The sequence below is a fragment of the Lutjanus erythropterus genome, chromosome 14, assembly GCF_056507025.1.
Source record: "Lutjanus erythropterus isolate fLutEry1 chromosome 14, fLutEry1.hap2, whole genome shotgun sequence".
NCBI lineage: Eukaryota > Metazoa > Chordata > Actinopteri > Lutjaniformes > Lutjanidae > Lutjanus > Lutjanus erythropterus.
Window position 1 is genome coordinate 4,368,968 of NC_139330.1, and position 27,474 is coordinate 4,396,441.

A 27,474-nucleotide genomic window follows, 5' to 3' on the forward strand; every position below is an offset into this window, starting at 1 on the left:
GTCACTCACATATGCACACACGACCCATCGAAGTTTCAGTACTACTTTTTACTGGATTATTTCATTTGATACTTTAAAGGCATTGCGTGCTGATACCTGTACCTGGGCACCCCTGAGCTAGCTAGTGCATCATTGGTCTTGTTTGGTAGAAAGTAAATAGTTCCTATATGAAACAGCTTGCAGCAAGGTCTGTGGATTACCTTGAGTAATTGTGTCATGATTTCTGGGAAGAGACACTGGTTTTGAGTTTTTCAATGTTTTTTTGTTTTTTGGCACTTTGAGTACCACAACCTGAGTGCCAAGGCAGACATCTCTACAGCCAATATATCCAAAACTCTGCAACTCACACCAATACGATCTCGATGGATACAAGGATAATTAGCATTATAGGTATGTGGGAAAATGTGTATTTTTGATTTTGGGGTCAACTGTACCTTTAAGCACTCTTAATGTTCCTTGCATGCTTTTAGTGTTTTCAAACCCATCTAAAATGCCGTTTGTCTTGTTTTTTTGTGAGCTGCACATGTGAGCATAAACATTTTCCTCAGAGAAAATGTTTGTTGTCAACTTCAAACTGAAATTCAGCAGCTAGTAGTTTTAGTTCAACAAATATGTCAAAGCAGCTCTGGAGGCAGAAATAAATTCACCGGTTGCATTAATCCTCACTTGGCAGAGCCGAGGATCTGCAATTTTTCTGGCCCATGACCTCGGGGGCACGTTCACAAAGTGTGTGTGTGTGTGTGTGTGTGTGTGTGTGTGTGTGTGTGTGTGTGTGTGTGTGTGTGTGTGTGTGTGTGTGTGGTGGTTTAGTTGAACTCTGGAGTGTTTACTCTTTTGGCTCAGTTCATTTGGTCAGGTGAGAGCGTTTGAAAATAAAGTAGCAACAAATAACAAACATGGTTAAGACAGCAGAAAATGTGTCTCAGCTCTCCTCTGTGCTGCAGTTTGTTACAGAGGTGAGAACAAACTCAGAACGTCAGGGTTTGTGTCGTTTCTATGGGTTCCTCTGACATCTCACCAGGCTGATGATTTGTTCATTTATAATGTGTCTGTCGTAGCTGTGCTAACTGTACCGACTGTCTGTCTCATGTTCCTCTCATGTTTACTTTTCGTGTTTAACTTTCTGTTCACCTCTTTTTTTCCCTCTCTGTCTTCTTCTACGGTCTTATTTATCTTCATAACACTGACTGAATGCCTGTTGGTCCCTGTCCAAGTATGATTTGACTGAATACCAATAAAATACTCATGAGAACCTAATCCGGGACAGATATAGTACGTCCAAGGGAAGAACAATGTAAATCACTGAGAACATATGTTAAATAAACAGTGTGGCATCTAGCAGTGAGCTTGTAGAACGCAAAACACTAAAGGCCGTATCTAGAGCCAGTGTTTGGTTTGTCCTTTCTGGGTTATGGTAGAAACATGGTGGTGCAGCATGGCAGCGATCTTGTGAAGAGTACCATGGATGTATAGACCCTTTTACAGTTTGTAAAAAATGAGGGTGCTGTGCACGCAGTTTTGCAGCAGAAGTATGGCGGACCGCAACAGCTTGTCAATGGGCGCCGCAAAGTCGAGCAGTTTTGATCACGTCCCCTGTCCAGTCAATGGGTTTAATAGCTTGTAGCCACAGAGGTCGCTGGTTGCTCTAAAACGGTCATGATCCTGTTGGAATTCTGTACAACAGTCGACCAGTGGAATATTGATTCATATATACATCAACCAGACAATTTGGTGATTTTGGTGTTGATAAAATGTTTAAATCAACCATTGCAGCTTGATAACTTGTCTAGATGACTTGGGGAGACCGCTACTTCTGTTACCGATATGCATGCACAGCTTTTTGATGATGTCAACTGTAAAAGAGTCTGTTAGACACCGGATAAGTTGTCGCTGTCTTGCCTTCAATGGTCACTCGTGGTTTTGCAGTGAAAAAATCCTCTGTGGCCCAAAAAGCTTTCCTCCCCAATAAGCCAACATTATAAAAGAGAGGTCTATAAAACTGATGACGGGACTCTTCCAACTACAAACAAGGTCAATTATGACTCTGTCTGTTATGAATTTTGGATTAATTTTAGAACTGCAACCTGGCAGGTACCCGATGGATAACAAGCAAAATAGTGGTGTAACAGGTCAAACATGTATTTTTATGAATTTACAAGTACAGGCACGGGTAAAAATGAACTAACTGTGAGCACGCAGAGAGGGAGAGCAATAACATACACAGAACAACACATACCATGCAATAATATGTTGTTTTTTTCCTGTAGAAATCAGGAATGAAAGTGATTCTGCAGTATTTTCAACATTTTCTTCTAAATACATGTGAGAACATAGTTGCCAAAAACACACACACTGAATTATGAAGTTAGAGTTTACCACTTTTTCGTTCAGGATTTTTTGGGCGGACCCGTAACATGGTTCCCTCAACCCTGTATAAGCTCCATGAAGCGAAGCAGCACCTCCCTCTCGCTCCTCTCCTAGCCGGGAGCAGCACCAGAATGGGCACCAGAACTAGAGTCGAGTAAGTGGGCAAAAGAACCGGGCTCAGCGGCCTCAGAGATGGAGGCCAGTTCTCTGGCCGGGTGCCGGAGGGGAGCGAGACAGAAGTCGGACATCAGCAACAGGGAGAAACAGCATGTAGAACCAGAATATTTTCATGTATGACTCAGAATTAAAGATTTATTTCTACCAAACCAGAGCTGGTGATTGTTGAACAGTGGAAAGATGAACCAAAACTGGTGAGTTTTCGTTTGTTGCTAGTTAATTAAGATATTTTTTGACACAGTATCAAAGCTTATTATTAAGAGTTATTTTTTCACATTCTGTTGATAATTTTAGTTAATTTGGAGTATTTTAAACTAAAACCCTTACAAACAAAAGACATATGTGGTCAAAAATACTAAAGGCCGCAAAACTCAATTTTAAGGCCCTGTAAAAGATGAGGCCCCAAGTTCAGGTGTAAAGCAGGTGTCGCCTTTAGCCCTTATTAATTAATTTTATAATGCATGTCAGTGGTGATTAATTAAATTAAAGTAATTGCCACATGGTCAGCTTGGGTCCCCTGGGGAACTGGGGCAGTAATCCACACGGATTTTGCTATAAACAAGGAGAGAGTTTGTATAAATGAGAGTTGGTATTGATCGATTCCACAAATAGCTTGTAATCGATCAAACTACCTCATAACTATCATATCACAGCCTGTTTCCACATCTGCCTGTCTGCCATCTGCTCTGCAGCTACTTCAATAATAGCTTGCAGCTGCAAAGGAAGGGGGAGTAGGGGGGGTGGAAGGAAAAACCCAGAGGGGCGAAAGGTAAAGGGAGGGCAGGCAGGCGTTTGGGGAGGGAGGAGGGAGGGCGGGAGGAAAGAGGAAGGAGGGGGCGGTGAAAGCAGAGCTGTGATGCAGACAGCGAATCACATGAGCAGGGATCTGTTTACAAACTGAGGGCTGTAGACGAGAAGTGGAGAAGAGAAACGAGGAAGGAGAGACGAGAGTGAATGTGAGAAGAAAATACAGGAGAAGGAGAGGAGAGGATCTGAATTAACATTAGCGCATTGTCTTCCTGTGTTATACAGTGAACCTCCCTGTGTTCTTTGTTCAGAGCAGGAGAGCAGGGGAAGAGATGAGACGCTGCCTTCCACAGGAGCACTGAGGCTGCCTGCCTGCCTCACTGCCTGCCTGGCTGGCTTTGCTGCCGGGAAACCCATCCATGTCCTTCCCTTTGCCTCTCCGTAATTTGCCACGGCAGGTTTTCACAGCCGGAGAGGAAGAAAGCGACTTGGAGATCTGAAAAGAGAGAACAGAGGAGCGAGAAGAAAGGAAGAGAGAAGAGAAAAGAAGAGGAGGAAGGGAGGCAGAGACTCGTGACAATGTTTTGAAGAGGAGACAAAGCAAAAAAAGCAGAGGTACATAACCAGAGTGCTGGATGGGATTTGGAGTATATTTTCCCCACACTGTCACTTACATTGGTGTCTTTTTATCCACAAGGCTCACAGGTTCATCTCCAAGACAGTTTTCTTTGTCTGTCAGTGGAGATAACAAAGGAATACCTACATTTCTTTCTCTAGTTGTTTTGGAGTCTAAATCTAAATTAAGGTGGATGATTGTATCGTGTTTTGGGGTGTTTCAGTGTTTAAATGATCCTAATGTCGTCCTGAGGAACTGGGGATCAGGTCTGCTTACCCCAGACCACAAGGATTTTACCCACTGCACATCCACTCGATCAACTGTCAGGGTAGACTAGCCTGAACCTAAAAAGTCCTGGACGTGGAGGTCACAGCTTCTTCTTTTGTGGAAACCAGACTTTGGTATATCGGAGGTCACGACCCCAAAGATTCTCCGGGTTTGCCGACCCGACGTCCAAACATTTGATGCATCCTGTCCATTTGTGTAACGGTGAGTCTCCTGGAGCCAGCTGCACCATCTTTTCTCAGGTTTAAACTTAGCTGAGTAACAACGGAAGTGTTTACTAAGTAGAGGAAGGTTTATAAATCAAAGAAAGGTCAAAGGGCAAAAGCTGCACACAGGAAGTGGTGATGAATGTATGGTGAAACAGTTTTATTATGCGTTTCAGATTTAAATATAACTACTAAACCTCTGTAATGAGGACACACAGGGAGCTATTAACTATTTTCAACATATTTTCTCACATGAAGGGCTGCCTGTATGGCACTCCATCATGTTTTCTCCACTGGAAGACAATCTAGAAGACACTTTATTACATTTTCTTTCACACGGGGCCACTTTAGAGGACATTTAAATTGTCTATATCTTTTATCTATCATAGGGGCATCGGTAAAGTCCATAGCTGTGGTCACAGTACCATTGCCCTTTCCCGGTTTCCTCCTGGGGTCACAATTTTCCTGTATTTCTCCTGATTTATGACAAATTCCTGGCACTGTACAGCTTATTTAAGACTAAAAGTCTACTGTTTCCATCCAGACAACAATATAGGTACACCAAATGTTGCTTCATGATGCAAAATCAAACTGCGCACACCATTTGTATGACTTTATCCAGTTCTCCTCAATACAGCCATGGTTGCAGGCTGTGTCTAAAAGAGAACCCTAGACTGGCAAAATATCCTGCAAGCAAGAAAACCATGATCTTTCTCAAACCCTCACCAAGTGTTTTTTGTCCCTAAACCTACCCAGGTCTTAACGACAGTGCTGTCACATCATAAAACATAACTACAACATGCACAGTGCAGGACAATAACAAATCCATGAGCGTTTCAAAAATCTAAGGTCCCTTCTAGACATGACCATGCTTGCGTCTTGTCCTCCTCTGTCTCCTCAGTGATGAGAGAGAACTAAGAGAAAGAAGCACTCACAAAAAAGATTCCTTGTTTATTACAGAAAGTTTTTAAGGAGAGCAGCACATTTTTGCTAAGAGCGGTCTAATTAACTTCCCCTTTGTAAAATATTAATTTTCTATGTTACTGTAATAGAATTTGATAATGGACTGGGTAAGGCTAAATGCTGTCGTTCCATTAAGTTTTCCAGCTACAGTAATAAGTGTCAATTACAGGTCATCTGCAGGCATCTGTTGTGCATTAAAAATGTGTACTAAATATTTTGCTATTTTCTTTATTTAAAAGTCAATGCAGGAAACAAAGTCTATAAAACTTAATTTTTCTGGTAAAGACACTCCTCTTCGGTTTTGAAATCCTCCTATATTTTAGGTCTCAAAGTTGGCGAGTACGTGATGCGTCACTTGCTCACACTAGCTGGCCAGCTCTAGCTACTCCATCACTTGGTAGTATTTGTAAAGCTGGTGCTAAGCAGCTTCCCTTGCTGGCGCGCTTCACTCCAATCAAGGTAATCTACATTTAATATTCACTGCTGGCTTCATTACAATGTCGCATCAAAACAGATGCCTTTTGTCTCAAGTGGCCAAATGCTGGAGCACACTTCTGGTTTGTTCAACAGTGTTAAGGCTCATTTATGCTCCCTGCTCCCACATATATTCGTGCATCCCTTATGTTGGCATGGATGTTAAGCGATACATCCACTAGAGGGTATTACTCAGAGTCAAAAGTTTCTGACAGCAGCAAACATGGCAAAGTTGTTCAGTTGTACCTCTTGAGAAAGTAGGAGGTAAAAGTAGATTTTCAAAACTTCTTGTTGTGTCCTGTGGTCATGTCTCACTTGAATTACTGGCTACCAGTGGCATTGTTCTGTTTTGTCTAGAAATACAGAACAAAAGAATATGGACGGAGTAAGGACAGAAGGTTTCGTCTGTATCCATATGCTTATCTACCATGGAGCATAAATGAGCCTTTAAAGGTAATCTATGTTTAGACTACTGTAGCCATGTTTCCTTGTCCTCAGCAGTTGCCATCAGGACCGAGTGGGATGCATGCAGCCCATGTTGGCTTTATGTTAGAACATAGTTGCTGAAAACATGTTAAGACAATGAAAACTATGTAGTACTGATTTCAGGATACGAGTTCAGGATATTTTGGGCAGACCTGAAACATGGCTCAGTGACGCGTCAGAGCTGCAGTCCCCCAACACTACAGTCCTACGAATCGACACAAAAACGACACCGCCTCCCTCTACCCTAACCGTCTCTAACCGTCAGTTACAAATGTACCCTCTGCAACTTTCAATCCAAATCAGCCCAACAGTTCAGTTCAGCTCAGTTCAATTCCAACAACCCAACACAACCAAAAACATTCTAATCTCATGAAACTTTTCACCAGCAAAGAGCAGCCTAAGCAGTTCCACATTGCTTCACTGATACAAAGGCTGTTTCAGATGTGTGTGATGAGTTGGCTAGAGGCACCCCACTGAGGAATGGGGTTGCTTCTGTCAGCCCCTCACCTGTCTCAGGTGAGGTGTATAAAGGGAGGCTCATGTCTGATGCCTTCCCTGGCCTCTCATCCTGCTCTGTGTTCACCAGGAGCTGATGTGCATCGTTACAGGGCCACAAAAGTACACATAGAACTGGAGTCACATCCAGATAATTACTAGTTCATACAAAAAGATTAATGTTTACACCCATTAGCTGCCAGGTATAACTGTTATTAAGCTAACGGAACAAACTGATCAAAACGCTGTTTGTCAGAGTTTTAAAAGAAAATCTCACCAAGTTTTATGTAGATGTTCAGTTCATGGGAAAATGCACTAGTTTTTCAGTCGTTGTGGAGACATTGCCACTACATTTTCATCAAAAATAATGTTAATTCACTGGATCTTGACATCCTCAGATAGTAGAACTGGTTGGAAGAAGATGGAATAGCCTGTAGTTCATCCTTGACACCAGCCACCACTGTATGTCAAATGACAGCGCTGGCGTCAGAAGAGCAACAGATTTTGCGGCAGCAGAACTCAGCTTTCTTGGTTAATGTAGCAGCACTAACAAATGTATTGCTTCAGTTGACTACATTACATAAAGCATTGTGATTTTTCCTATGAATATTTTAAATTTAAATTCACAAAAAAATTTTCAAAAGGTTACAATACTGTTAGCAAAGTAACTGGATAACAGTCAGGTTAGTTTAGCTTAACTGGACATTTCCAACTCATTCTAAACTTCATCAGAATTACAGATTTTGAGACACACGTTGACAGAGGATTGGCTTCATTTCTAATCTGTTGTTTGCACTCTTAAAACTATCCTGTATTAAGTTATGTTATGATGCTACAGTGACTTCCTGTTTACATAGGTGATTGCTTTTAATTTGACAGTGCAAAATGTTTCCTGGCAACCAATTTACATATTTACAAGTCTTTAAATTTAGTAAATGACTAGTCTGAAACTACTAGTTGAACTTAAAAACTCATGAAGGACTTTCCACAAACTTAGTACTGAATTTCTGAAAAAAAAAAGTGTAAGCAAAAATTGTGACATGACCAATAAGAACCATAATCACAGTGTGTTTACTCTGTGTTTAACCAGTTGCATACCCTACAGCATATTCCAGAAACATCTGAGTTTATATGCAATCAGGTTCTATCATTTTCCACCCAAAGCACATGAAAACCAAAGCTACTGTTTCTTTGTAACAGTGTTCAGGTACAGTCCCATCCAGCCTGCATGCATGTACACAGTGGCCTACCTTTTACCGCTCCACTATCAATGATTTACTAACATCGTGCTAAGATTACAGCAGCCTCCTCCTTCACCCAAACCTCCTGTCAAACTCTCCCAAAAAACCCTCACTGTACACCCGAAGACTATACCCTCAGGCAGTGACCCCTGCTCATCAAAGAATGACTTTTGAACCAGGAGGTCACAGCTACCATATGAGATGGGGCATTTGACCTTAAGAAATAGTTAACTACTGCAGTTTAAGGCTTACGTGCGTCATGTGGAATGAAAAGTGCTACGTTCAAGTCCCTCAGGCTCCCCAAGCCCAAACTCCAGCGAATAACGACTCTCAGGCCAAGAAGCAAGTGGAACACATTCCTGTGTGACGCAACGATGGCTGTAAAAGTTCACATGAAAGTACTTTGCAGTATTTTTGCTTTCGGATCTATGAACTTTGTAGATACGTGTGAGATTTCTTTACTGTTATAGCCACTGTGCATTATGAAGATATTAATCATACATGGAAACAGAAATCTGAATGCTGGATTATTTCTGATAAATATGTATTTATGTCATAAAGATTTTAAATGACATTGCATTTGTATGGCAGGAACTTCTGTCCACCCCTCCATCCTCATGCTGTGCTGTATCCATTTTAAACTTAAAGCATGTTCAGTGCAAAAATACTTATCACACAAATAAAAAGGTGATTAAGTCAATCGCAATTTAAAATACACCTGCAAAAAAGGCTGTCAGTTATCGCTTACATCTCTCCCTTTGCCTCACTTTCTCACCCACTTCTTATGCAAACAAAAAAATTTAAAATCAGGCACCTCCACGGCTGTTTTTAACGCACTGACTCGACACATTCGCTCATATCTCAATTCTTTGTCTCAATGTTCAAAAACGTTTTGCAGCTCAAGAGTCCCTGCAGCAGTGTTACATTGCAGTTTGAAACACGAGGCTTCACAGATGCAGTGTAGAGTGTGTGTGCCAGGCCTTACAAGTTACACAGTTACATAGACTTTCTAAAATCCTACCCCACATCCTCGCCATAGGAGGTGGACACAGGCAAAGTATGGGACTGCCAGACAGGGTGATGTATGTGTTTGTCATGAAGACCTGTGTGGACCATGGGGTTGAGCTGAGGGGGATAATATAAAGGACACAAAAGGTTGTATTAGAAGATTTTGATGTTGTTCCCTCTTTGACTGATTTCACTGAGATAAAAAATACAAATATAGAGCCAAACTAATTTACATGGAGGGCAGCAAATACTTCTGTATCTCCTCACAGTAGGGTGAACAGGAGGTGGCTGGGAAGGGTGTTGTCTATTAGTATCAGCTCATCTCCCTAATATCACTGATGTTCGGTAGATGGGTGCCAGTGATGTTCTGTCCTGGACAGAGCACATCCCATGATACCAGTATGTGTGTTTCCAGGCAGGACTCTTTCTATTGTTTCTCTGTAGAAGATAACAAGAACTTGGCACTTCCTTAAGAAATTCAGCTGTTTCTGAACCTTATTTACCAGGGTGGAGATGTGTGATCTCTATGATGGTGATTCCCAGGAACCTAAAACTGGCTCCACCTCAGCTCCACTGATGTAGACAGGGGTGATCATCTTTGCCTCCTTTCACTGAAAATCAGCAATCAGCTCATTGGTTTTGCTGACATTGAGCAACAGTTTGTTTTCTGTGCACCAGTCTGCAAGACTGTTGATTTCCTCCTGATATGAAGTGTCATCATTTTTTGATGGTGGTGACATCTCTGAACTTCACAAAGGAGTTTCCTCCATGTCAAGCAGCTTTACTCATATTCACTCTCGACAGGATCTTTTCTCACATCCTCTGTGGACACTGACAGTGGCAGGTTCTCTGGAGGCGGCCCACCAAGTGGACGCAAGATCCCAGGAAATGACCATGATGAACCTACAGTGAAAGGCCATTATATACACCTTATGTTCCACTAAGAGTGAAAGGGTTTATTGTAAGAAGAAGATACATTCTGAGCTGCTGTCATCATGTCTAACTGTGACTTATACAGCTGATCTATATTCATATTCACACAGCCCTGCTGCTGCTGCTGCACAGACATGAACCAAAACAGGTGCATATGGTGATGCACAGTTCATGGACCAGACTTACCATCTTGCGCTTGACATTTATTATTCAAATTTCAAGTGAGGCTGCAAAATATTGAACTGATGGTTCAATGCATGCCTCACAACCCCTTTAATTGTGGTGAAAATTGGGACAACCTAGCAGTGAATGTTGAAAACGGGGACATTTTAGTGTTATACAGACATCTGTTAGGACTTGGGACACCCAGTTTGAAACTTGGACGGTCCCAATCAAACCAGTACATCTTGAAGCCCTTCCCTATCTCAGTCACACCATGGAGGGGAGACCATACACCTATAAATGGATAGTTCACCAAGGGACAGACGTAGCACCAAAAAAATATATTTGAAAAATAGAAAACCAGTGTCCTTCCAAAAAATCATGACCCAGTTATTCAAGATAATCCACAGACTTTGTTGTTAGCATTTTCATGTGAGAGCTATTTTTTTCTAGTAGAGAGAAAGTAGTTCCGGTAGATTCTACTGCAGAAAGAAAGTAGTTCCTACAAGAAACTGCTAGCAACGAGGTCTGTGGATTATATTGAGTAAAAGAGAAAAGAAACACTGATTTTGAGTTCTTCATATTTATTTTTTGGTGCTATGAGCACAACAAGCTGAATGCCATTTAGTCAGAAACTCACACCAAAACTATCTAGATGAATAAATTGCACTACAGCCCTGGGGGAGAATATGTATTTTTGATTTTGGGAGTGAACTGCTCCTTTAACTAAACTTGATTCTTACCCTAGAAACTAAGTTGAAAGAGTAAAATAAGCTGTCAGTGTTGTGGTCCACCAGCTTTTAGTGGGCTGTCGTGTTTGGGTGGAAACCCAGTGAAACTTATGAGCTCACCCACAATACAGGAAGTTTTGCATTTACGCTAACATCATTCCTAGCAGTGATGTTGATACACAGTCTTTAAATGCCAAGTGTAAAACACCCTTTATGCTCTTTGTGTGAGTTTTTTCTTTGTCATTTCTGTTTCTAAATGCCACAACTGTTGCTTTGTTGCCTGTGACGATTCACATTTAGAAAAGACATTTTCACATATTTTCAAAATGCATTTGAAAACATTAATGTGTGTTTGCATTTTTACCAACAGTGGGGTATATTCATGAGTGCCTTGTTCTTTGTGTGAAGACGAAGCTGACTCAGAACACACTCACATACCAGCCTTTCGTGAAAATGTTATGTTAATATAGATATGATGCAGTTTGATTAGTATTTATTGTCAAAACTGCTAATACGTCACCATGTGTAGGAAGTTTGAATTGAATTTCCATCTGTTTGCAGACAACAATTCATTAACATTAGTGCTGGTATAAATGCATGTTCAGTGGATGGTTCAGAGGCTGTTCAGAGGCTTTTTACCTAGGCAGGAACACAAATCTATGGAAATATTACATTTTCTTACTATGAAAATTTTGCCCTCCTGGAAGCTAAACCGTGTTGCTTTAGCTGTATTAATAGACTCTGATTACGTCACAGTGTTAGCTGGAGGCCAAACAAAGGCAAACACAAATCACCTGAGAGTAGAAGACCACATAACCAGGCGAAAATGTCATCTTGCTGTCTTGTTGGGTGCCAGACTCTAAGTCGTAAATGGATCCAAATTGAAATTTTATCATATATTTACTTGGCTGCCACAGCCAGTCAAAGAAAACAAAGACAATTAAGGTTAAAAGTCATAACATGAAAGCTGTGAGATATGTGCGAGACGCAACAGATGAACTCACAAAATGTCAAGAAAAGGAACTGTTTTCCTTAATAAACAGAAAAATACAACCGATCGCCTTCTGAATTCTGTCAGTCCCTTTCTCTCCTCAACTGCCTCACTGACTCATCGTCTCGACCGTCTTGGTCAGTCTTTCCATTTTCATAACAATCACCAATTCTGATTTCGTCAGAATAAATCTCTAATTCATTGTGTTAGATGTGAAAATATTCTGGCTCTACGGGCTGTTTTCCTCTCACACGTCCTCTGGTGTCCTCTGGTTGTGTCTTGTATCAGACTCTTAGTCTGAAGACATAAGCAAAGTAAAACAACAAAAATCTCCCAAAGAAAACAAGCAATGATGGACTCAGCCAATCGATAGCCGATATATATATCCAGTCACTGAACCCTGTGGCCACTGAGTGAGCGCGTGCAGGTCAGCGAGTCTGCTCTCATTAGGTTAATGTGATTTTTTTCAAGTAACACTCAAGACTGAGTGACTGTACATGTTCAGAAGAGCTTGTATTTTCTTCGTCGATTGTTAAGAAAAAAGATGACAAAACGTCATGGCTAGTGTTCGCTAATGTGTTCCAAAAAACATCATAATGTTCAGCAACAGAAAAGAAGTCTATACAGTTCATTTTACTCCTGTCTCCAGTCTGTCTAATCTTATTTCACGTGTCTCATCCTCTCAGGGTGTCTGTGTGTCCTTGGATTGCAAAACGTCGACCCCTACTGCAAGATGACATCTGAAGAGCTCTTCCACCTGCCGCTCAATGTTTATATCATCATCCTCGGCATCGGCCTCTTCATCCTCATGCTCACGCTCATCTTCTGCTGCTACCTGTTCAGGTACGAGACAACAGACACGACTGAGTTAGAGCTCCTCTGCAGGATTCACACAGGTGTCAAACTGCTATACTGGAAAAAAAAATCAGAGTACACTGAGAGAAGCCTTTAGTGTCGTTTTTTGCTCTTCTTCCAATTAAGAAATTCTCTCCAGTTCTCTCTCTCTCCAGCTCTCCAGTTCTAATTTTTGTTCATTTTTTTAATTTATTTTTTTTTATATTTAAACTAAAATTCTTACATATTGCACCTTTAAACCTGCTTTAGGCTCAAAATATCAACAGGCTGTTTGCCTTTAAATTTAACTTTAACTACACAAGATCTAAAACCGCAAAGGCAAGTTTATATCTTCCATCCACCAGTGAAAAATATATTTTATACTCTCAGCACAATAAAGACAATGGTCTCGTTTCAAAGCATTGAGCAAATGTTGTACACACAAAATTCAGGTACTAAGTGACATAATGTAGTAAAGCTTTAGCTCTTAGACATTCTGTATTGCTTTCAAATATTTATAATCCTGTAGATCAACTTTTAAAATCTATTATTTAACACTGTTGTATGAATTTATTTGCTATATGTAAATTTCAAATGTCCCACACTGTCTGCAAATACAATGGTGCTGTTCTTTTGATTGTATTTGAACAGCTGCTGTGTAGCTAATGATAAAAAAAAGCAAGCAGCTTGTCTGCTGCTATTTTAGCGAGCTAACAAGCTTTAATCATGGACAGGCAACATTAGCCTGCTTTAAAGTTCCCATGAAGTCAATGTTGAAGTTTTTTTTTAACACAGATGTGTTGCGCCATATGTCACCCATATGCCAATTTCTGTTTTGAGCTCCAACCTTTCTTTAAATTCTTCACAGAGTTGGTTTTATTGTTTTAATGAGCTGTACTCAGTTGATTCAGGTAATCAGTCAATGCAGAGGCTTCTCACTGCGTTGCATGGAAGCACATGACTGTTCAGGGAGGTGCAAGTGAACACTGCTTAAGGCTATTACAGAGTGGCTGGAATTAGGTCAGTGTACTGCTGTCTACACCCAGGACTGCTGGAAAAACCTGTTCAAACCTTATGCTTCTTAAATTTATTTTACTGCCATAAAGACACCTGAAAAACATAATAAACTGTATGTAAAGTTGGTAGATTTAGTGATGGCATATTTTAAACATATTTACCTGTATAGGTCATTTCCAAAGTTTCAAAATCAAAAAAGCTGTGTTTCTCACTGAACCCAAAACAATGGTAATCTATTAATGCTCTAGCAACTTATGATTGACTTAATAAAACAGAATTTCAGCCAGAATTCCTGCACAAGGACATGTTCTTATAAGTGTTATAGATCTCTTCATGGCGAGCGTAGATGCACAGGCTGTTACTTGAACGCGGCATTGTGTGAATTCCAGGACTACTTGAAGTCGTTTCTCAGCTGATTCATGCAGCATGAAAGGACATGCCCTGGGGAAGACAGATATGCAGCCATTTTTATGACACTAAATCACATAATGATGTTTGTGTTTTTTTGTGCTTCACAGACTCAGGCGACAAGGTGCCAGAGAACAGTATGGTTACAATGAGGTAAGACTGTCCAATTTATTTATTATATTTCAGATTACATTAATTTGCCTTTTTGCCTAGCGAGCTACATGCATTTTTTCTGACGTATTTGTTCTTGTCAACAGGTTGTTTTGAAAGGAGCGGGGAAGAAACTGAGCCTTCTTGGTGTAAGTTGAATACAGGGTGAAGGGGAGGAACACTGTTACCAAGCAGTTTAAAGAAACAGAGATGACTGAGATGTCTCATTATCCAGAGATGGATAATGAGACAAAATGAATGAGGAAAACATACTGTCACAGTTAGGTGCCTGAAGTGTTTAAAATGTGGCAAAAGGAAGAGATGGCTACAGCTTTCAGCAGCAAATTGACTGCTGTAACGAGCTACAGTAAATCTATCATTTGCTGGAAAAACAGGGAGGAATTTTTCACCATTACTGTGGGCAAAAGTGGCCAATTGTAGCGTAAAAATGTTTCTCATATAATCGACACTGAGGATAACCACACGACCAAACAGAATTCTAGATCCAGAGAAGCCTTCCTCAAACCCGGACAGAAAATAATGCTGAAGATATTTCTTTTAAGGATTTTTTTCTATGAGGTTCTAGCGAGTCTATTACCTACAGTAGACGGCACAACCCCAGTTTGGAGAAGCAGACAGGAGTACTGATGCAGGAATCTAAAGCCAGTATGAATGAGGGGTTACAGCAGGACTGTAGAAGCTGATGAATGGATGCATTATTGTTCTGTCTTTTTAAATGCTGCATACTTGCTGGACCGAGGAGTCGTATCAGGATATTAACTGAAAATACTTAGAATGACAGCCATGAGAGACTAACTTCCCAATCTGTCATTTCCCCTTTTCAGCAAACATGTGCCGTGTGTTTAGAAGAGTTTCGCAGCAGGGACGAGCTTGGAGTGTGCCCGTGTTCCCACGCTTTTCACAAAAAGTAAGTTCTACAACCTTACTTGGTAATAATGGACTTGATTCAGTTGTTTTGCTCTTTCACAGATTGGTAACTGTGCAGCTAATTCTGCCAACTCATGCGTTTTGTTTGAAGCCACTGACACATATAGTATAAAGTTAGATGACATGATAGCTCCCAAAAAGTGAAGCCAAGCCATCTGGATTGCCCCCTGATGGCTGGCTGCAGAAAGAGCTAGTTCAAAGTTCATCTCACAGAAATTAAAATTTCATTTCATTTCTTCCATTTTTTTAAAATTTAATGTTAAATAGAACCTACTCCTAGTCTACATAATGATGTCATATTAATTGGCAGATGATATTCATATGTGTTTGTATTAACATAAAATGGCCAGAATAACTTATAAATATAGTTATTAACAACAATTAACAGCAGCCTGAGAGTGTCATACACTACAGCAAACTTGAACAACAACATATTGTGGAAATTTCCAACTGGGAACATGGAAATTCTGACTTGCTAGTTCAAACCGAATGCACCATAATGCATCAGAGCTGCAAGGAGAGGAAGAGGAAGATGGAATAGAAGGGACAGGTGTATATAATCTGTCTGTGTCTAACAGAGACTCCAGTCTGCAGTGCAGCCCAGGTCATAGATATATGCTGCATGATCAAGGAAAGTATTTATATAACGGTGACACTTCAGTCCATATATATTTACGCTCTCTCTCTCTGAGACTTTGTGAATGTTGGTGCACAGCACTGGACCCCAATACTGCTGCTCCAACACTGATCACCACTACACAAACTCAGCTTTGTTGTCACTTTTGTTCAGTGGGACGAAGTGGAGACACATTGTCCGTCTGTATGTACAGTCTATGTTAAGACTGAAGATGCACACAATCTTCTGCTGCAAACAACGTGTCTGCAAATCCATGGTCAGTGGTTCCGTAGGTCTCACTTTCAAAACAACAAAGTATTATTTTGCCCTTAACTGCTTCAACTTTTGGTGTAGACCACTTGATGTGTACAAAAGTTGAGTAACCTGTTCAAAGGACTGACTCAGAAATTTGACTTCATGATGGATTTCTGCCTTCAGGTCAACAGCTGAAAAATTCAGAGAATCAGTAAATTTCATAAAAACATACTGAGCAGTTTTTTCAGGGAGTCACGCAGAAAATGAGAAACAGATTCCTGACAACATATGTCCCTGCGTGTTTGAACACGAACATACTTCATGCAACTGAGACCTGTTTTTGCCCTTTAGCATAGGTGTGACATTGACACGGTGCTTAAGACCGGTTTACTTGTCTTTACTGATATTTCTCTCCTTGAATCACCTGTGAACTGTGCAAATATCTGTAGGTCTGTCTGTTCAGTCCTGTTTTACAAACATTAATTAAGCTGTCTGAACTTGTTTCTTGTCTTGGTTTCTGAAATTTCTGTTCATCTTTATGTCCCTTATTTTTCTTAGAAAAATTAAAAAAAATAAGTCCCTCCTCTGTCTGCTTTTCTCAGGTGTCTGCTAAAATGGTTAGAGATCCGCAGTGTCTGCCCCATGTGCAACAAGCCCATTTGTCGCCTCCAGCCTGACCCCCCACAAGCACCTGAGCGGCCACAGAGTCTCCTGGAGGTCTGAGAGGGGAACACATGTCCGGCAGCAGCTTGCGCTCTCCAGACACCTGTCACTATAGAGCGTCCTTCTTTCACTGTCCAACAGATTGTAGTGTTAGTAATACAAACATTTATGAGGCAGAGCTACTTGTATAATTGTCAGAGTTAAACTATAAGTTCAGAGCCAAAGAGCCCACCTGAAAAAATTATATGTGGGGAGATTATAACACCGAGACAGAGGTGGTGCAGATTAAGGCAAACTATCAGGCCTTCATTCTGCAGGTTTCAGTACACAGCCAGATGCTTAAGTTAATGCACAAGTGCCTTAAAGCTGCAGATCCTCTAAAGGCAACTAAAAAACAAATTAATGGGTTATCAAGATTGATTGTCAGTTAGCTAATTCCACTTCATCTGCGTGTATTGATGACAATCTTTGAAACTCTTTTATTAAGAGGATAAAAGCTGAAAGACAGCTGTGTTTGCTCAACTGACAGGTTCTGCCATTTTATTTAACTGTCTGAACTTTTTTTAATATTAAAGAAGAACAAAACAAAATATCTTTTACAGATATTGAATTGAAAAAGTGTAAGTGTGCAATATACAGCATAATGCCCCCAGCAGGGTCCGTATCATGAACATTACTTTTTGCTAGAAACACGACAATGTAATGTTCTGTGACGAAATGTACAGACCTGAAGGAGGTGGGTAATATTCAGAGAGAAAACTACTAACATTATAGTCATAAATTTACAGAACAAAGACTTGAATATTCTTTGTGTTTAGATTTACAAGAAAAGAATCGTAGAAATCTTCTGAGATTAAAGTCACAAATTTCCAAGAAAGAAATGTTTGCTGTCTGTCTGCATAATGGACCTAATGCCATGTCATGAAAACATTCTCAAACTGTTGTTACTATTGATATAAGATATATGTTTTCATGGCCCTGACAAAAAAACAAACAAACAAACAAAAAACCCCACTATTTTTCAGAAGTTTTTCTCTGGTGAGTTTGTGTCTTCAATCTCAGAGAATAATTGAGTTGTTTCCATAAATTTATGTTTTTTTTTCTCCTAAATTAACCTCTTTAATCTTAGAATATTACCCCTTTCAGTCAACCCCTTTTCTTTCTTTCTTTTTTAAAAATCTAATATCCCTAATTTTCCACTGTCTACTTCCCTCTTGCTGAATATATTGTCATTGTGATGGACTACACCCGTCAGCAATAGCACACAATGATGATGATTCATAAGCATCTGAAATCCCAGTTTTCTCCTCGTTCTGGATAAATTATGCCGGAAACAGTGAATGAGTGAACAATTGTGGACCCAACCCTGGATTGTCTGGCTCCACTGAACTGTCAAGCTGACAGTGAGCCATAAATCCTAAACTTCTCAGTCCTATGGATGACATCACCAATGTTACTTTCACATTTTCGGTAGCAAGAAATGCTACTGCTAATTTATATAAATGGGCTACAGCTTAATCAATTTACTTTCATGCAGAAAAACAGTAGTTAGGTTCACCCACTGAAATCTGATTTGACTGGATGACTTGATTATCTGAAAATCCTGAACTTTTTAACAGCACTTTGTGACATCAAGACATCAGCATTTACCATCATCATCATGGCATCATCACCAAAACATGTCATTTGCATCACCATCAGACCGTGGAGATACCAGCCACTTGGGAAAAGTTTAAGTCACGATTTGAGTGGCAAGTGGGTCAGATGAGACTTACAGCTGCGTGACTTTTACTTCTGTCACTCAGACAGCTGTGTTGGTCCCTCAGCAGCATGTTAAAGATGTTGGTGTGTTACTGCTGTAACTGAACTAAAGAGATTATTTCTGCCTCCAGAGCAGCTCTGCCTCTGAAAAATGTTTGTATGACAAATTGCTGCTTTTTCAGTCTGCCCAAAAATGACCTACAGCTCCACGTGAATATGACATGTCTTTTACCACAACTTACTTAAAAGGATAGTTTCGATCATGTGAAGTTGGGCTGTATGAGTTACTTATCTGTCGTCTGTGTATTACGTACACCAGCACAGAAACTAAGCAATGTACTGCTGTGGACAGGGTCAGCAACAAAAGGTATTTTAGACACTTAAAAAAGAGGAACATCTAAAAAAAAAATGAATATCAGTTTAAGTGCGCGCTATATTTAGAAAATTTTTACCACTTAAACTTGCTGTCAGAGAGCCTTTTCCAACACCAGACCGTTGTTATGTCAGCCAAATATGGCTCTCTCCAGACCAACCAGACTCCATAGGCAAAATCAGTAATTTTACCTCGTAGAACATAGGAGTTGCTGGTCTACTGCGGCCTCCATCTGTTAGTTTGTTTGTGTTATTGTGTGACTTCAGTGAAGCTGAACACCAAAGTTACACAACAAACTAACCGATTGAGGCAGCGGGAAACCAGCAGCTCCTGCGTTCTGCGAGGTAAAATTACTGATTTTGCCAGTGGAGTCTGGTTGGTGTGGAGAGAGCAATATTTGGCTGTTGGAAAATGTGGCTTAAGTCTGTTTTGCTGCTGACCCTGTCCAAATCAGTGCATTTCTTAGCTTCCTACACAGGTACTCCTGCCACTTCTCCAAACTGGGGGCGCGTCGATCACCATCTCCTGTAGGTAATACACTGACTATGGATAAGCACCTCATACAACCACTTCAAATAATCCGAACTGTCCCTTTAACAGCCTGGAGCTTTGGAAAGAAGGAGTTTCAACCACCAGACACCAGCTTTTGTGATATCAGATCTACCTTTGGCTCATAGTTGCCCTAAATTTGATGGTAAATGCAAACGCTTTAATGAAAGATGTTCAGTTGTGGAAGAGAGGACTTTAAAAAAAAGAAAAGACCAGACATATTATGTAAACTAACAAGAAACCGGGGTGTGTATATTTTGGCTGTAATCTTCCATTGTCTCCCAGTCAGTCAGCTCTATCCTACAGTGTGTTGCCAAGCTGAGTGACAGCAGTGAAGCCTTAAATGGTAAGACAGTTGAGTCATATAGGATCTGATAGAAAAGACATGCTGTCACATGCCTGTTCAGCTACAACTAAAGATCCTGAGTGACTCAACCACTAAAAGACCACACATATATATATACATGGTATTTAAGTTATTCCTAAGGAACTGTTTTGTATCATAACTGGCTTTCAGTAAAGGTATTGTGTGTCAGTGATGCTAAAACTCTTTGACTGTCATTTGTCAAATAGCGTGTTATCGTTGTCGGTGGGACAGAATGAAATCTTTGCTCCCAGTGTTGAAGAAGTGCCCTGTACTGTTGTGATGGACTCACTGCACTGATACGAGGAGCCTGTCTCAGCTGGTTTCTCGTCTGAGTGAGGTGCACCATGAACATCATTCTATGTATGTATTATGTAATATACCACAAGTACTGTGTAAATTGTAAATGCTTTTAAATTTTCTGACTTTAGAAAAAGAAAATATAACCAGTGTTTTGATAAGTTCATTTGGAAGTCTTTTTTTTTCCTAGTTTGAAAGAGCAACATAACAGGAGGTTTTTATGCGATTTAACCAAAAGAATTACAAGCAACTCACCAGTAAAAACAGGTAAATAATCAGGTAAGTTGATACCTCATTGGAGACTGGATCCTTAGATCCATCTGTGAAAATCTAGCTTAACTCTCCCTGAAGATATTATCTGGGAGAGACATGAAGAAAACTTGAGAATAAACAAAGTCTGGTAATCTTGTCCAAGACGAATAATTCTCACAAGCTGTTTTATAAGGTTGATTTCTTCTCCCTTCCTGTCTCCCCACAAAAGACACTTGGCTACAGAGCTGTATTTATTGCTCAACTTATACTAAAGGTAAATTTGTTCCATCTAATCCTTCATGGGGCTTCCCCCATTTCCACGCGCAAGGTTTAACAAAAGCAGTAAGTTATCCTGCTGTGGAGTTCTTCATAATCTCACTAGAACAAGTAAATACAAAGTGATCGTGCCAGTATGAGGATGCACATGACTGCAACAAAGTGCGCCACACACACAAACTGAGACAGCACAAAGCTGTTCCACACAGTGAGCAGATGTCTGGAAACTCCCTGCTCAGTCATGACATCAGGATATTTGTGCAAGAACACAACGCGTGAGTCATGAAAGGTTTTCAACGATGCTGATCACCCATTATTGACACTGACTAACTGCTTGCAAAGACACTTGAAACAGTCGGACACTTCAAAAACACTATAAATGTTCTATATTACCACAGGCATCCTTTGGCAGGTAGGAAGTATTCTTTACATCCTCACAAAGAAAAAAAGTCAATATTTAACCACAAGATATTAGCGAGAATTCAATGTTCTGTACATGAATGGTATAATTACACCAAGTGGAGCGAATGTTTAGAGGATAAAGAGGATTATCATGAATGGAGACAACTGATCCATCACTGCAAACATCTCTCACTAAAGCTCTCAGGTGTACAAGTCAAGGCAAGTCATTTTATTAAAGGAGAACTTTGGTATTTTTATTCTGAGCTCTATTTCCTCATGTGCATGCGTGTGTGTGATTGAAGACAGCTCGTTTTGAAAGTGGTCCACTACCGGAGGAGGCAGCTGAGAAACGAGCTACAACGTGATTCTTGGGGGCAAATGTGCTCCATCTCAGTTCAGCCACTAAAAGTGCTTGTTTTAGCCACTAACTCAGATCGATAGTGTAAATCTCTGACAACAGGATGGAAAGCATCTCTCTTACGCCTCACTTGTTCCAGGATGTGTATAACCAAATCTCGTCAAACATGAAGTCTAGCACGATCTTGTGGTTGCAGGAAGCCAGACAGTCACAAAACCAAAGAATTTCTGCACAAAGTGTCATAAACTCTTTCAGGAAAGCTCATCTGAGTGCTCGTCATCCTCACCGGGGTCTTGATCTGACTGTACACAATTCCTGGAAGTTGAAAACATTCCAGTTTTTGTACGGCCTGCATACTCAAAAGACATTTTTGGGATGCTTTGGATCAGCGTGTATGACGGCATGTTCCGATTCCTGACAATATCCAGAAACTTCCTCCAGCCATTGAAGAGAAGTGGCCCAACATCCTACAGGCCACAGTCAACAGCTATGTAGGTAGATGTGTCACACTGCGTAAGGCAGACGGTGGTGCCAAAAATATTTCAAGATCAAACTGCACATTTTGGAGTGGCCTTTTATTGTGATCAGTTGAACACACACCTGTGCAATAATCATGATGTTTAATCAGCATTTATATATGCTACACCTGTCAGGTGGAAAGATTATCTTGGCAAAGGACAGGTGTTCACTAAAATAAATAAACCTTTTGTGTGCACAGAGAAAAGTCTGAGATCTTTTACTTCAACTCGTGAAAGATGAGAGCAAAAATAAAACTGCTGCCTGTTTATTTTTGTTGAGTGTTTTTGCTTCAGCTGCTCGTACCTACCGTCCTCAGTGAATAAAGTGCAAAACATGACAGCCTGCATCTGTACCGTCTTCACACACTGGCTGATTCAGTAACACTGTATACAAAGCAGACAGAGGTGAAGGTGTAATGCTGCTGGTGCCAGAGATTAAAATGGTGAGTGAAAAATATGACATCTGGAAACACATTTAGAGTTTAATTTTAAGTATTTAGGTTTGATTATTGATTCTAATCTAGATTTTAAATACATACAAGCACATGCACCTTTCTGGCAAAAATCAAACATTTAATCTTGCAATTATTTACATACAAGTGTGGCTATGGTGTTTGTGCGTTGGCTGATATTATTTCATCTGTCTTATTGTGCCACCTCCTGGTCACAGATCTGCACAACAACAACACAACCACTTTGTAAACTGTGTAAACTAAAGCACTGGACAAAAACTCATATCACTACTGCAATATCATAGAAACATGTGTGTTTTGTTGTTGTTGTTGTTGTTGTTGTTCTGTCCCGAAAGAGACAAGAAAAATCAAAAACACATATTTTCCCCCTGGCCTATAGTGCTATTTATCAATTTTAGATAGTCAGCAATAGGGGGGGAAATGTATTTTTGATTTTGGGGTGAACTGTCCCTTCAAACAATTAATTATAACGGCTCATGATAGCAAAAAGAATGCAAACAAGATCATTAACAAGGGGAGACTGCTGTATAAAATATAAAATGCAACAATGATCAGCTCTCCAAAATATAATGATTTTATTGATTTAAAAATGATGTTATTGCTCCTTCAGAGTCTGTGATCAGAACTGTGTCTCTGTGGTGTGGTTGGTGGTCATGTCTCCTCTCCTCCAGATGGAGGCAGTGTAGGACAAACAATCTGAACTGGTTTTATAGCATTTCTCACAGACAAGGAGGATTAAAGGGGTAATAAAGCCACCGTGTCAGGGCTAAAACTTGTGTCTGTTTGTTTGTAACGTGTAAGTATAAATATACACAATAAAAAAAATAATAAAAAAAACGTAATAAAATAAAATAGTGTAACACCTTCACCTGACAGTTTACCCTAAAAGAAAACAGGTATCTTTCTCTTATCTGCTATTTATTCATCTAGATTGTTTTGCTGTGAATTGCAGAATGCACAAAAAATACATTTCAAAAATTCAACAGCAACTTCTCTTTCCAGAAATCATGACCGGGTTACTCAAGATAATCCACAGACCCTGTGAGCAGTTTCATGGAGGAACTATTTTCTTTCTATGGTAAAAGTAGAGGAATTTCTTTCTTTCATGCAGCAGGATCTACTGTAACTACTTTTTCTTTTAGCCCACAAAAAAACAAAAAAACAAAACAAAAAACTAGGGTTTCCTGGGTCTAGTGGGATACTATAGGACTTTGTGTAAAAACTATTCCACTGTTGTGTTTCCTCTTACTGAGCTTGCATCTATTGTCTGGTGAGGATGTGCACACTTTATTCTTTATTCACAAAGTGGTCACTAGTCTTTCTGGGGTCCCCAAACAAAACAGCAATGACAAGACCTCCATTTAAAATCACACAGTATCTATGACACAATAACATGTAATATTAGGCTAACGTGAAGATAAAAACATAAGTGAAATGACTCCACACAGGGTTGAGACAGAGCTGCACCGGTGAGCAGCACACCAAAAAAAAAACAAAAAAACAAAAACAAAACAAATCATTAAAGCTGCAAGCAGCGTTTTACGGGCCCTCGCACCCCCACGCCACTCGGGGGGCCGGCGGCCACGGCCTCGTGGCGAGATTCGCCCCAGGCGAAGAGGCTCAGAATTGTCACGGCCTTCGGACGTCCCCTTAAGGAATTCGATGTCGCTTCCTGTCGCCACTAGGTGGCGCTATGAGTATGTCTCCTGATTGTCATGCAGATGTGTTCAGACCAGGACTTTTATGACACCTGTGAAGTTTGCTGCAGATCGGACCATGTACAAGACATGACTCACTCCGGGCTGTTTAGACCGAGCCAAAGCACTTTTATTCTGGTTTTCTTGTGTTGAGCTGCTGCTACTGACTTCTGACTAATGTCTTCTCCTTCAACACACAGAAAACTCAGAAAAAAACAAATAAATATTGTAGAAAGAGACAAAAATAACTTAGTTTATGCAAGTAAAGTGAAAATATAAGCATAAATTATGTAAAATGTGCTATTTAATTTAAGTACAGACAACATTTGCATTTACACTGTGTGTGGGAGGAAGCTGGAGCACCCAGAGAGAACCCACGCAAACACAGGGAGGACATTCGTCCTCCACACAGAAAGAAACGTCCCGGCCAAGCCTGAACCTTCTCACTGTGAGGTGACAGTTCTAAACACTGCACACCTGTACTGCCCTGTGTGTATAAAATATACACATTTCACCTTTTTAAAATCGACATCTCATCCCCAACCCGAGCCCCCACCAACCTATAATCTCATCTAATCTGTCCAGCCATCAAGATTCATATAAGAACAAACTGCAGTGGGGTCTTCTTCTGTGAATCTATTGTTATTCTGCAGTCCTGCATTTTTTTTGTGTTTTGTTTTTTCTGTTTTTTCTTTTGCTTTGGAGCTCTTAGATTTGGGGATTTTAAATAATTTCTTTATGGACTTCCACAAGTGACGAAAACCACAACCCACATTCGTACTTTCTTCAGAGCTGTCTTCTTCAATCGAGAACCGTCTCTCCTGTTGTTGTTGCTGTTGTTCTTGTGGATGCTCTTTGTCTCTTGGATTTGAGCCTCCTGCACCCTCTTCTCTGTTTTTTTCTTCTGTTTTTTTCATGACCTGAAACCTTATAGTCTGAGGTATACTGCTGTTTTTTTCTGAAAACTGAGCACTCAAGCTGAGGTCTGATGATATCCTAAAATGTACACCATGCCATGGTCATATTGTCATTATGAATGACTGTACTTACTGAGACGCTAAGGAAGAAATCATTGAATCTGTATCTCCAAGATACAGGTTCATCAGTGTGCGTTGTGGTGATGTCTTGGATCTCATGGGAAAGATGACAAAAGAGAGTAAACGGACTCTGTGACTCTGCTGCTACTGACTTCTAACTAACGCCTGCTTCTTCAACACACAGAAAACTCAGAAAAACCAAGAAAATATTATACAAAGAAACAAGTAAGAGGGCAAAAGGTGCAGATAACTCAGTTTATGCAAGTAAAGTGAAAATATAAGTATAAACTGAGTAAAGCACACTATTTAATTTAAGTACGGACAACATTTGCATTTACACTGTGTGTGGGAGGAAGCTGGAGCACCCAGAGAGAACCCACACAAACACAGGGAGGACATTCGTCCTCCACACAGAAAGAAAAGTCCCGGCCAAGCCTGAACCTTCTCACTGTGAGGTGACAGTGCTAAACACTGCACACCCGTGCTGCCCTATGTGTATAAAATATACACATTTCACCTTTTTAAAATCGGCATCTCAAAATGAATCGGCAGAAGCAGAAAGAAGCCGACCCCCCACCAACCTGTAATATAATCTAATCTGTCCAGCCATCAAGATTCATAGAAGAACAACCTGCAGGAGGGTCTTCTTCTGTGAATCTATTGTATGGCTGCAGTTCTATGTTTCCTTCTGTTATGGGTCTCCTTGATTTTGGCTTTTTAAATAATTTGTCTACGGATTTCAACTGGAGACAAAAACCACAACCCACATTCGTACTTTCTTCAGAGCTGTCTGTCTCAGTCGAGAACTCTTCTCTCATGTTGATGTTCTCAGAGATGCTGTCTAGCTCCTGGATTTCTGCCTCCACCCTCTTCTCTGTTTTTTTCTTGTGTTTCTTTCCAGAACAGGCCTCATTGTCCCTTCCGTCCTGTTTCTGCATGTCAGCCTCTTTAGGCTCTGGCTGGGAGGTTGGGTCAGATGTCTTGTACAGGCCCTCAGCCTCTAGCCTGTTTTCAGGTTTGTCTCTCTGTCCCTGTCCAGAACAGGCCGCAGGAGTCCAGTTCTCAGCCTCCTCAAACATCCTGTCGAACCAGGCCCCATAAATGACAAACCTCTCTTTCCTGCACTCCTCTTCAAGCATGTCAGCTTTTGCCTGCATGACTTTGATGCTCTCAGTCAGATATTGAACTCTGTCTGGGACAGCCTCTGCCTCTGTCCTCTCTGTGTCTCTGTCATCCTGATTCTGCATGTTAGGCTCTTTAGGCTTTGGCTGAAAGGTTGGGTCAAATGTCCTGGACCAACCCTCATACATACAGAAATCACCACTCCTGTACTCTTCTGTCAGATAGTTAAGTTTTACCTGGAGAGCCTCTCCTCTCAGATCTTCTGTCTCTTTACCATCAGTGTCTTTGTTTTGAGACTGACTTGCAGTATTTGCCTGGACTTCAGTCTCCTCTGTGTCTTTCGTGTCTTCTAGCCTGCCTTCAGGTTTGTCTGTCTGTCCCTGTCCAGAACAGACCTCATTGTCCCTTTTGTCCTGTTTCTGCATGTCAGCCTCTTTAGGCTTTGGCTGGGAGGTTGGGTCAGATGTCTTGTACAGGCCCTCAGCCTCTAGCCTGTCTTCAGGTTTGTCTCTCTGTCCCTGTCCAGAACAGGCCGCAGGAGTCCAGTTCTCAGCCTCCTCAAACATCCTGTCGAACCAGGCCCCATAAATAACAAACCTCTCTTTCTTGCACTCCTCTCCAAGCATGTCAGCTTTTGCCTGGATGACTTTGATGCTCTCAGTCAGATATTGAACTCTGTCTGGGACAGCCTCTGTCTCTGTCCTCTCTGTGTCTCTGTCATCCTGATTCTGCATGTTAGGCTCTTTAGGCTTTGGCTGAAAGGTTGGGTCAAATGTCCTGGACCAACCCTCATACATACAGAAATGACCACTCCTGTACTCTTCTGTCAGATAGTTAAGTTTTACCTGGAGAGCCTCTAATTGTAATCCGAATTCTCTCTCTGTGCTCTGATTGTGCATCTTGTCTTTAGGCTTTGACTGAAAGGCTGGAACTTTTTCTGTCAGATCTTTTTTCTTCATATTGTCAGTCTCTTGATTTTGAATCTGGTCTGTGTTGTCGATTTCCTGCTGGTTATTCACTGTCTGTTGTCGTGTGTTTGTCATGTCAGAAATGATTATTAGAATCTGTTGTTGAGTTTAAGCTGGATATATGTTCCAGGGTGTGATGTCATCAAAGCCATATTTGAAAGGGAATCTTACATCAAAGGCATGTGTGATGTCATCAAAGCATTCTGCCCTCAGCTCTGCCCCTCACTTTTTTTCTGTGCTTTTTTTTAAAA

The 27,474-nt window shown here is 40.7% G+C and overlaps 1 protein-coding gene across 2 annotated transcripts; it reads left to right on the top strand.

Annotated features, from left to right (window-relative positions):
* Positions 1–3,415: 3,415 nt before the first annotated feature.
* LOC146315062 (RING finger protein 122-like) lies at positions 3,416–20,286 on the top strand. Of its 2 annotated transcripts, none has more exons than XM_084735805.1 (6): positions 3,416–4,396; positions 12,569–12,725; positions 14,252–14,294; positions 14,399–14,440; positions 15,137–15,219; positions 16,713–20,286. In XM_084735805.1, exons 1-6 carry the CDS (start codon positions 4,372–4,374, stop codon positions 16,831–16,833), a joined length of 471 nt encoding a protein of 156 aa, XP_084591931.1. In that variant the 5' UTR covers positions 3,416–4,371; the 3' UTR covers positions 16,834–20,286. The 2 variants fall into 2 exon arrangements, with proteins under 2 accessions (XP_084591931.1, XP_084591933.1); XM_084735807.1 differs by having other exon boundaries at positions 3,417–3,906.
* Positions 20,287–27,474: the final 7,188 nt, after the last annotated feature.